The sequence below is a fragment of the Strongylocentrotus purpuratus genome, unplaced genomic scaffold (genome assembly GCF_000002235.5).
Source record: "Strongylocentrotus purpuratus isolate Spur 01 unplaced genomic scaffold, Spur_5.0 spur5_scaffold_6, whole genome shotgun sequence".
NCBI classification, from domain to species: domain Eukaryota; kingdom Metazoa; phylum Echinodermata; class Echinoidea; order Camarodonta; family Strongylocentrotidae; genus Strongylocentrotus; species Strongylocentrotus purpuratus.
In genome coordinates this window covers 43,831,470-43,842,657 of record NW_022145612.1, presented here as the reverse complement: position 1 = coordinate 43,842,657, position 11,188 = coordinate 43,831,470, and the positions used below count along the sequence as shown (strand labels likewise).

Below are 11,188 nucleotides of genomic sequence, written 5' to 3'. Positions count from 1 at the left end.
TCTCCCTTGGGTGGCCATTATGGACAGGTTTCACTGTACAATTACAGATACCAGAAGATGATCCTCTTGTGGAAATATACTGTTCTCTGAAATTGGACCCTATAATTATCTCATTCTACAGTATCCTCGTACTTAGTAATAGAAGATCAACTTTAATAAGAATCGACTGAGCATTGATGCAAAAGTACCTTTATTTACTACCTTCAGTGGAGTCACTTCGCCAGACACCCGTGCAGAGCTACGTCGAGATCCAGGCGCGTATGGATGAAGGAGTGCGCAACCGAACTGTAGCCGCCACCCAGATGAATGCCACCAGTAGTCGAGCTCATACCATCATGAGCATCATCTTCACACAGAAGAGCGTCAACGATGCTGGACAGGAGATGGCTAAGACCTCGGTCGCCAATCTTGTCGATTTGGCCGGAAGGTGTGTAAACTTATCAAAGCTTACAGCCAATCTGTACTAGTTTGGCCAGGGGGGATTAAACCACCAAGTGTGGTCACTGACATGTGGCTATCTCATCTACTCAGCTCTCAATTAACATAAGAAAAAGAGGATCATGGGGGACCAACAGGCACTGCTTAGGCATTGTTTTCTATATAGAGGGAGCAAGTATATGTAGCTACAAGTAGTACAGTGGGGCGCCTTAAATTTTGAGCAGTCACTGTAAAAGATTTGAACATGATACTTAATTTGTTTTATTTTAATTCAGGAAATATAAGCCCAGGAAATTTGTTTGATTGAAGTTGGATGTGCTGCAACGTATCATGATCATCGCCTGTGGGCCCTTCTTCATAAATCAATAACAAATGCTAAATTTCTATTACATTTTCTATCAACCAATCCAATGCCACAATTTCAGTAGCTTATAACAGTTATTGTAGCGTGTTATTGATGACAAGTTTTATGAAACAGGGCCCTGGTTTTCAAAGCTACACTAACTCCACTTTTTTAAAGAAACAACTAACGAGGTCAATTAAAATATTTTACCTGTCAGTTATGCTATTGTGAGGAGTAAATACATACAAGTTAGTAAACTCGTAATTTACTATAACAAAAGTTGTGTTTTGCTCAATAACACAGCAGCAAACTAGTTTAAAAACCAAACAAGCTTTTTTTTCAGTATCAGTGAGGAAAGAAAAGCTGTATTACACAGATGGTCAAAATTTTCTTTCCTCTATCTACACCATCAGTGAGAGAGCTGAGTCAACAGGAGCTACTGGTGATCGGTTGAAGGAAGGAGCTGCTATCAACCAGTCGTTGTCATCACTTGGTAATGTCATATCGGCTCTGGCAGACAAATCAAAAGGCAAAAATGTCAAAGGTGAGTTACTGTTGATTCATTTAATGCCTTTTTTTAAAAGGTAAACTTATATTTATGGTTGTGTAGTGGAATTTTGAGAAAATTTTTGCCTTTTGGGGCATATCAGTACAGGATCGCATCAATTCATCAGTAGAGCACAGAGCTAAGAATGTCAAATTCTTGGGGCTGTTTAAAAAAAAAAAAATCTTTACATTTTTGAGGGGGTCAAGTTTACATTAAATTATTTGTAGGCATATTTTCCAGTAAAATCATGAATGTAGATTTCATGGAAACGCATTCCGGTAGTTCATGTACACGTCGAGTAATTCATGCATCTTTTGTCTGTTTTCATGTTTAGTTCCATTTCGTGATTCCGCACTGACGAAGCTGTTGAAGAATGCCCTGGGTGGAAACAGTAAGACAATCATGGTTGCTGCCCTCAGTCCTGCAGATATCAACTACGATGAAACTCTCTCCACATTGAGATACGGTGAGTAGCTAGGCTACATTGTGGAGCCACAGGGGTGTTTACGTTGTCTTAAAATATACAAGTAAACTCCTTTGTGGCTTTAAAGCCTGTCTGCACTAGTTTGGCCAGGAGGAATTAGACCCTTAACATAACAAAAAGGGGATCATTGGGAACCAACAGGTACCGCTTAGGCATTGTTTGCTATATAGAGGGCGCAAGTAGCTACAAATAGTGCAGTCCTGCTTCAAACAGATGTTGTGTACTGCCCACTTTAAAGAAGGGAAATATACAGTCAGATATGTAGTTTCTCTGATTGTTTTTCTATTCAATGTGTAAAGTACTTTAAGTAAATGTAAATTATCTGTTTCAGAATTAAATTATAATGGATTATTTTGTCTTGACAAATTCATGAAAAAATAAAAATCAGAAGCAAAATATAGAACTACATGTATGTTTTGATAGTCCTCTGTGCAGACACCCTTTGTATAAATATAAATTTATAACCCAGTTATAAATTTCAATCGTTTATTCCTCGACCTTTGACCTTCAGCTGATCGCGCCAAGCAGATCAAGACCATTGCCGTCGTGAACGAGGACCCGACCGAGAAACTGATCCGAGAACTGAAAGAGGAGAATGCTCGTCTCATGGATGCAATAAAGGCAGGAGGCATCGTGGCTGCCGCCCCTAGTGATCAAGAAACAGCAGGAATGACAGAAGAAGGTATCAGACTCAAACAATTACTTTCCATAATTTTGATTCTTTTTTTCTTTTTTTCTTTTTTTTGATTTTTGATTTTTGATTTTTTTTTTAAATAATTTATTAAAAGTTTAGTTAGGTAAATAGTTTTTGCTGTATAGCCATATTTGATATTTAGTATTCAAGTACTGGTGTATGCACTGAAAAATCATTTGAGTACCTTATTTTTCTTCTAATTTTCATAAAAAGTAATTCTGTTGTGTTTTCAGATCTTTTTTTAAAGCATAGTTAGGTAAATAGTTTTTGTTGTTTAGCCATAGCCATATTTGATATTTAGTATTCAAGCACTGGTGAGAGCACTGAAAAATCATTTGAGTACCTTATTTTTCTTCTGATTTTCATGAAAAACAATTCTGTTGTGTATTTTCAGATCTAGAGATAGTGCGTGCCCTTTTTATGCCTCCGTTACGAAGTAGCCGGAGGCATTATGTTTTCGGGTTGTCCGTCCGTCCGTCCGTCCGTCCGTCCGTCCGTCCGTACGTCTGTACGTACGTCTGTACGTACGTCCCGTTCTCGTGATCACGTTATCTGAAGAACGGATCGATGGATTCCTACCAAACTTTGGTCATATATGTATCTAGCAAAGTCGATGAACTGATTAGATTTTGGGGTCACGAGGTCAAAGGTCAAAGGTCACAGGGCTCATTATGTATGCAAAAACAGCTCGTGATCGCGTTATCTGAAGAACCGATTGATAGATTCCTGCCAAACTTTGGTCATGTATGTATCTTGTAGAGTTGATGAACTGATTAGATTTTGGGGTCACGAGGTCAAAGGTCAAAGGTCACAGGGCTCATTATGTATGCAAAACGGCTCGTGATCGCGTTATCTGAAGAACCGATAGATGGATTCCTGCCAAACTTTGGTCATGTATGTATCTTGCAGAGCCAATGAACTGATTAGATTTTGGGGTCACGAGGTCAAAGGTCACAGGGCTCATTATGTATGCAAAAACAGCTTGTGATCGCGTTATCTCAAGAACCGATTGATGGATTCCTGCCAAACTTAGGTCATGTATGTTACTTGCAGAGCCGATGAACTTATTAGATTTTGGGTAACGAGGTCAAAGGTCACAGCGCCCATTATGTATGCAAAAACAGCTTGTGATCGCGTTATCATTAGAACAGATTGATGGATTCCTGCCAAACTTAGATCATTTATGTATCTTGCAGAGCCAATGAACTGTGTAGATTCTTGGTTCATAAGGTCCAAGGTCATGGGCTCATTATGTATGCAAAAATAGCTTGTGAACGCATTCTCATTAGAACTGACAGATGGATTACTATTTAACTCTGGATATCTTGCAGAGCCAATGAGCTGAGTAGATATTAGGATCATGAGGTCAAAGTTCAAAGGGTCATATATGTATATGAGAAATTGTTTGTAATCACGATATTCTGAGAACCTGTTAATGGATTACAATTGAACTTGAATTTGAAAAATTTCTTCTGTTTTTGTTTGTAAAATTGCTCTATGACGGAGGCATCATTTTCGACTGCGCGCAGTCGAATTCCATCTAGTTTAGATCTCCTTTTAGTAATCTTTTCATTCATATTGATAGCATCTCTCATTAATGCCTTGATTTGTTTATTAAAAATCAAAGAGAAATACATTATTTCGGATTTGGTTATTGTTTAGAAACATGTTTTTTCTTGACATTTAATACTATACCTTTTTTCTTGTGGTTCTATTTTACACTTTTACATGATGTACATTACATCACAGAAATAGCAGAAGGTAATTCATATGATTTTGATTGTATGAATGTGAAAAAATTGCGGCACTAACAAATAAAAATGTTGTTTCTGTGTGTGCAACATTTCCTTAATTTTAGGCCTCCATATTTCTTTCATCTGCCTTCTCTTTATTAAATCAAATGTCTTTATTCCCTTCACTTCTATTCCAACCCCATCTCCACTCCAAAAGAAAAAGGCCTCCTGTATGATTCACAGATTTCAATTGGTTTCCTGAAAAAAAAATTCCCAATTTTCTTTTCTTTGCCTGATTTGTTTTTCTTCGTGTGTGTGATTTGATCATGATTTTTGTTTTCTTCCTTAAATGGACAGTCCCTGAGATCGATGTAAATCCAGTTAAAATTTGCTGTATGTCCATGATTTGCCTGAATGCCTTGCACAAGCGCACAACTTTTTTTAAACTCAACTCCCACTAAAACCTTTTTATTTTCAACCCTGATTCTGTGACATCTTGCAGATTGTGATTGTGAATTTCAATCCTGTGATCTCTGCATTCATTCATTTTATAGTGGAATTTGAAGTTGATTGCAAAGTTCTCCATATTCCTTTCCCATCTATCCTCTCTTCATAAAATCAAATGCCTTTAAGTTTATACCCTTCACTTCCGTTTCCACCCCATCCCAACCCCATCCCCACTCCTCTTAAAACAAAAGCTTCTGTAAAATTCTGTGACATCCTCTAGATTTTGATTGTGAATTTCAATCCTGTGATCTCTGCATTCATTTATTTAATAGTGGAGTTTGAAGTTGATTGTCATACTGGCATTACTACAAAAGTCTCCATATTCCTTTCACATCTATCCTGTCTTCATAAATTCAAATGCCTTCATGCCCTTCACTTCCGTTTCCACCCCATTCCCACTCCTCTTAAGAAAAAGGCTTCTGTATAATTCTGTGACATCTTCCAGATTTTGATTGTGAATTTCAATCCTTGATATCTGCATTAATTCATTTAATAGTGGAGTTTGAAGTTGATTGTCAGACTGGCATTATTACAAAGATTTAAAAGATTATCAATCTGTCGTCATTAGTGACTCTTCATATTATTTCTATTCTATTATGGTTTATCAATTCTCATACAGGTGCTTGTGTATACATCATGTCTACTATTATGATGCCTGTATCATTTTCTTTCTTGGCTGTTTGTAAAATCTGTTTTTATTTACTAAATTTTGTATGAATGCATTCATTTTTGTGTGTGCATGGCTCTGTGTAAACAAAAATCTTCCTTTTTTGACTCTTGCATACATGTGAGTTCATATCTCTTTCATCTTAGAAAAATTCAGATGTGCACAAAAAACAACTCATAATAAGATTAATGGATAATATCCAATATTTCAACTCTACATTTATTTGCAATGTTTCATGAGATTTTTTGGGGTTAATATTAAATCTGCCACAATTATATAATAAACCTTTCTCATAGCCAAGCAAATGCAATTATGTTTTTGTAGGAGCTTCTTTAAATATTTTGACATGGAAATGAAACAAGTTTTTTGAAGCAGACCTGAAGTGACCCCTAATTGACCCCAATACTAATGAGGAAATGAAAGATGATGGGTTCAACTCCAGCCGAGATGGATGGCTGAAGCTTTGGTTAAGTGTTAACGAGCCTCTCCCTTTTTTCCGTAAATGTTGACTTGGGTAACATAGAAAAAATACTCAGTCCCTCTGACAGGATGTTAAATGTAGGTCCCATGTGTAAGTTTACACTTTCTTAATGCTGAGAAGCATAGCACTCCTTGTGAAGAGAAATGGGTGAATCTAGGTGTATAGGGTGTACTTGGCTGCATTCCCCCAATCAGTTGTACTGGGAGGAGAGACCCAATTAGAGCCCTCGTTGTTGAGTTTACTTTCCTTTCCTAGGCAGAGATGAAGAAATCATAAAAGTATAATATTTTTCTTTTTTTCTTTTTCAATTCTCATTTATTTCATTCTCATTTATTTCATTCTCGATTAAAAATTGATACATTGATACAAAAGATACAAAATATTTCATAAACAAATTTAGAAAATGAAATTATGAAGTACATTTGTTCAAGCGTAGTTTCCAAAGCATTCTGGCATAATGTAAAGCAAAGATAACAAAAACAAAATAATAATAATTTTTGTTTTGCTCTCGCAGAGAAGGATCGTCTGAAGCAAGAGATGGAGGAGGAGATGGCTGCTCGGCTTTCAGACAATGAGAAGGAGATGGAAGAGATGAAGAAGACTTGGGAGGATAAGCTCAGACAAGCTCAGGTATGTTTGTTTTTTTAAAATCATCTTGGCTTTTCATTTAACAATCCAGAAGCACCCACCGAATTTTGTATGTCTTGGATCTTGAATTTATTTCCTCCTAAAAACTCTGAAGAGAGTTTTGACTGGAGATGTTATTGTCATTGTGGATATATAAAGGTGAACACAAACTAAGCATGCGTTCCATTGCCGTTTTCCCTATATATATCAAGGCTTTTGAACAGTGATTATTCAAAGTTTTTATGCGGCAGACTAAATTGCATCACACAGGTTAATTTCAAAGAGAAAAGCATGTGCGACTCATTCAAATGATTATGAATGTTTTCGTTATTAATCTTATGTCGTTTACTGGATAAAGAAATTGCTTCTGGTTCTGGGAAAGAGAAAGAAAGAATGGTTGAAATCTTGATGAAAATATTCCTCAGTGGATACTTTTCAAAAAACAATTCTCTAGAGGTGTCTAGGTCAAGTGGATATTGGCAAGACATTGATGTATACATTTGCCACTTTCCACCCAGGTGTTAAATGGGTACCCGGTAGGATGCAAAAGTTATTGTGATAAGCCAGTGTGCCGTGTAAAAATGACACCTGGCTGGAATGCTCCCCAGGGAGTGGAGAATGTGCATATATTGTGTGCGGGTAAGCCTGAATCCGATGACTGGGGTAATAATATATATCTGTTAAGCGCTTTGAGAAGGCCTGCAGTCCTGAAAAGCGCTATATAAGACTGAACTATTATTATTATTATTATGAATCTGTTTGGATGTTTATATAGGCTTCAAACGTAGGAGATGATTCTGAGAGGGCTAAGAAAGAAGCGAGGAAGAACACGCCTCATCTTTTCAACCTTAACATTGACCCCGCCCTCTCTGGTATGATTGTGCACATCCTCGCCCCGGGCACTTACAACGTTGGCAGTGACAAGGCAGAAAATAAACCTCAGATTGTGCTCAATGGACTTAGGTAAGTCTATTTTATAATCCTCAAAAGCAGAGCTAGTTTTAAAATCTATAATGGTAATTCAAATTTATGCTATTGATTTAATATTATACTTGTTTATTGATTGACCAGATTGATTATACAAAGAAAAGATAAAAATGTGATTATATGAAAATTTGATCAAGTTTTTTATTCTAATAAAAAAAAAAAAAAATTTAAATTGTGCATCTTAGATAAATGGTGACATACAACCAAATTACTATTTTAATTTTTTAGTCTGATGCAAAAATGTGAAATATATTTTTTACATGGAATACTATGACATTAAAGTTATCATTAAATTGACTTTTTTTTTAGTATACGCCTAGTAGGAAATTCAAATTCAGTAATAAATTTAAGCACATTGTTGTATAGAAATATATAGAAATCAAAATAACAAGGAATGCAAATAAGTTGGAATAAAGATGAAATATATTTAACAGATTGACTAGTAGTTGACCTAATTATTATGAGAATTAAAAGTCAAACCCAAGGTCTAAACAGAATGAAAGTAGTAAGAGTGGCAATGTAAACAATATTTCAAAGAACATGCAATGATGTATGACCTGTGGATTTCTCATTACAGTATCCAGAAGGAGCATGCTGTCATAACGAACGAAGGAGGTAAAGCCTTTATCGAAAAGGTCAGCCCTATGGCCAAACTTCTAGTGAATGGTGATCCCATAACATCCAAGATGGAACTGGATCATAATGATAGGTATAGTGCAAAGAACTTAGCCCTTTCACAAATTAATCAAGATAATGTTGATTTATAGATGTATGTATTAATTTTAAAAGCTTTCAGAATATGTAAAGGCATTTATTTAGAAGTGTTGTGTCAGCTTAGAATCAAAATGAAGGGTTTAAGTCAGCATCTCAACATCGATTGAGTGCCCAACTAGATCTCAGCCGACAAATAATATTTTCTGAACAACATAGTAAACTGCATATTCTTAAACCACACCTGATACAGTATTAGATATGATATTAAGTTAAATCTGTATTGAAAGACTACCTTTTGATGAGAGTGCCTTCTGAGTTCATGCAAGTACAGTTAGCTACTTGTAAAAAAAAAAAATCCTCATTTTTTTCATAACTCAAGAATGAAAGATGGTCTGGTTGAATTAGGGCCTTTGTTGAATACTTAGAGAGCTTTGATATGTCCCGTTCGAAAAAACATAAATTGGAACAAATTAATTTGCACATACTACAAAAATTACCAAACACGGTAAGTGGATGACAATTAATTTAGTTGTTAAATATGTATAAATACTTCTGTAGAACATTTCAAATTGCTGAGAAGGAAAGAAATATGAACAGTTTTATTGATAAAATCTCCATCCATCTCTCCTTCCTATGTTCTCCTAGGGTGATGTTTGGATCCAATCATCTCTATGTCTTCAAGCATCCTGCTCTAAAGAAGGCTGATCCTAAAAAATATGGCGTAGTGACGTATGAGATGGCACAGCAAGAGATCGCGGAGAAGAATGGCTTTGATATGTCCTCCAAGAAAACAGGAGGTATGCATACATGTTTCTCGATTAATCATTTTATATTCCTTGTGACATGATTATTATGATTACATAATACAATATATCACTTTGCTTTTACCTGATGAGCAAAGGAATTGCTTGGTAAATTCTTCCAAGGACAGTCTGTTGTTTTTGTTTCACAATTGCGCCTTCAGCATTTGATTTTAAGTGGATTCGGCTCTTTACAAAACTCACATATCATTATTATTATTATTATTATCATCACTATTATTAAAGGTAATACAAATGAAAATCTTGGAATATGCAGTTCTGATCTATAATTTCCAAACGGGAATAGAAAATCGGTCGATTTTAGTCAAGAAACATTTTTTTTAAGCTAAAGCAATACCAACCTTGAGAGGGCTTTACAACAAAGAGTTTATTATTCACAATTTCATCACTGAAGACTCGATTTCTACCGCGACAACGTTCATTGAATACTGTAGGATGGCATATGCTTCCAATATGTTCATTTGAACCAAATTCATGACCCCATACCAAAACTTTGTATTAACTTTAATGAAACTGAAAATCAGTACTTATAATTGCCATTAAAAGTAGGTGGGTCTGAGGGCATATGATGGTAAAATGTGTAGAAGAAGAAAAAAAATACAAATTCTGAATTTCTGACTGATGGGCGAGAATATATGAATGAGAAGAGTGGAAAATTATCACTGCAAAGAATGTAATTTTCATACATTTTTTTTTTTTGGGGGGGGGGGAGGGAGGGAGTAAAAAGTACACAAATTAGTGATTTAAAACTAAGAAAAATGCCATGTGCTATTGAAATATTATTTGTGATATGGGTCATCAACACATTTTACAAGAGTTTGATATAAAACATTTTTAGTTTATTATTGAATCTGAAATGATACAACTCTGATATTTCTTGATCTCACCTTGCAGAGGATTTGCTACTTCAGGAGGAGTTGGTGGAGATGATTCCGATGGTGGAGGAAGCTAACGCAATCAGTGAAGAACTTGATAGGAAGGTCAAGTTTGAGATTGTCGTCATGTCACCAAAAGCCAGAGGGCTTGCTCATGGTCGTACAGAGGTAAATTAATACAGACATGTTGTCACAATGCTTGATGACCTCAGGATATTAATGTGTTTGTGTGGAATATAGACTGCAATAGAGTGTGTCAAGATTTCTAGTAATCGCATTTTCAAAAGAAAATATTGTCCACTATGTGACTCTGAGTCATCTCTAGTTATTTTTCAAGTGCGCTAGTTCCTTTGACTGAAGAAACCGTATTAACTGTATTTGGTCGTCTCTTTGAATATTACAGTATAATTTGCCTGTGAAAATAGTTGATTGTTTACAGATTTGTCTCAGAATGAGGAAAATACATCTCTGAAGTTTAAGAATATTGATTGATGTTTACCTATGGAACAGCAAATGTTTATATTCAAAAGAAAAGGAAAGAATGTTATTCATACTGTATTAAAGATACCTCTGAAGTCGTAGATCTCGTCACTAAAGGAGTACACATCCAAGGGATTCCATGATATTGCCACCACACTTTATACAATCCTGCTTCCAATAACCATATGATGATCAACATGCATATTCAGAAGATGAATGGTTCCTTCGACCAATGATTTCTTATCAGAATGTATTCTACAGGCTATGATTTACATATTTTATACCCGGTTTACAATGATTCTATTAACTCATCCTGTCTTGTTTCCTGCTAGGTCTGTGTGAAGCTACGTAACCTGCAGAATGAGCTGGAGTACATCTGGTCTAGGGATAAGTTTGTTAGGCGCAAGTACCTCATGCAGGAGATGTACGAGAACTTTGCCGATGGATCTGACTGGCAACTTCCAGAGGTAAGTTTAAAAAAATTGCTTTTTCCGACATGTAGAGGATCTTGTGTAATTCTTTGATATTTGGTAAATTGACTCTTTTGAAAATATTTTTTTCCATGGAAAGTGATCAGTAATAATAAAACGTGTAAAACTGTGCTCTTTCTGACATGTAGAGGATCTTGTGAAATTCTTTGATATTTGAATAAAATGCATTTAACCCTTTCAGTGTCTCTAAGTTTTAAAAACATTTATCATAGAGTGGAAAAGCTTGAGAGGCAGTATGAGTTTTATTGGCCATGAAGTCGTTATTCTTATCACACAAATGATGCTTTCTTGTTTTGTCA

The 11,188-nt window shown here is 35.6% G+C and overlaps 1 protein-coding gene across 4 annotated transcripts in view; it reads left to right on the top strand.

Moving 5' to 3' along the window:
- LOC580798 (kinesin-like protein KIF28P) overlaps window positions 1–11,188 on the top strand; it is a 30,041-nt gene that overhangs the window by 3,614 nt on the left and 15,239 nt on the right. For 2 of the 4 annotated variants that reach the window (XM_030972058.1, XM_030972059.1), the window contains exons 5-15: window positions 208–427; window positions 1,195–1,325; window positions 1,663–1,794; window positions 2,324–2,494; window positions 4,256–4,267; window positions 6,409–6,524; window positions 7,297–7,484; window positions 8,086–8,217; window positions 8,868–9,019; window positions 9,938–10,086; window positions 10,731–10,865. In XM_030972058.1, the coding sequence (XP_030827918.1) occupies window positions 208–427; window positions 1,195–1,325; window positions 1,663–1,794; window positions 2,324–2,494; window positions 4,256–4,267; window positions 6,409–6,524; window positions 7,297–7,484; window positions 8,086–8,217; window positions 8,868–9,019; window positions 9,938–10,086; window positions 10,731–10,865 (1,538 nt within the window). The remainder of the gene's footprint in view (window positions 1–207; window positions 428–1,194; window positions 1,326–1,662; window positions 1,795–2,323; window positions 2,495–4,255; window positions 4,268–6,408; window positions 6,525–7,296; window positions 7,485–8,085; window positions 8,218–8,867; window positions 9,020–9,937; window positions 10,087–10,730; window positions 10,866–11,188) is intronic. The other 2 variants (XM_011670588.2, XM_030972060.1) reach the window with 1 other exon arrangement.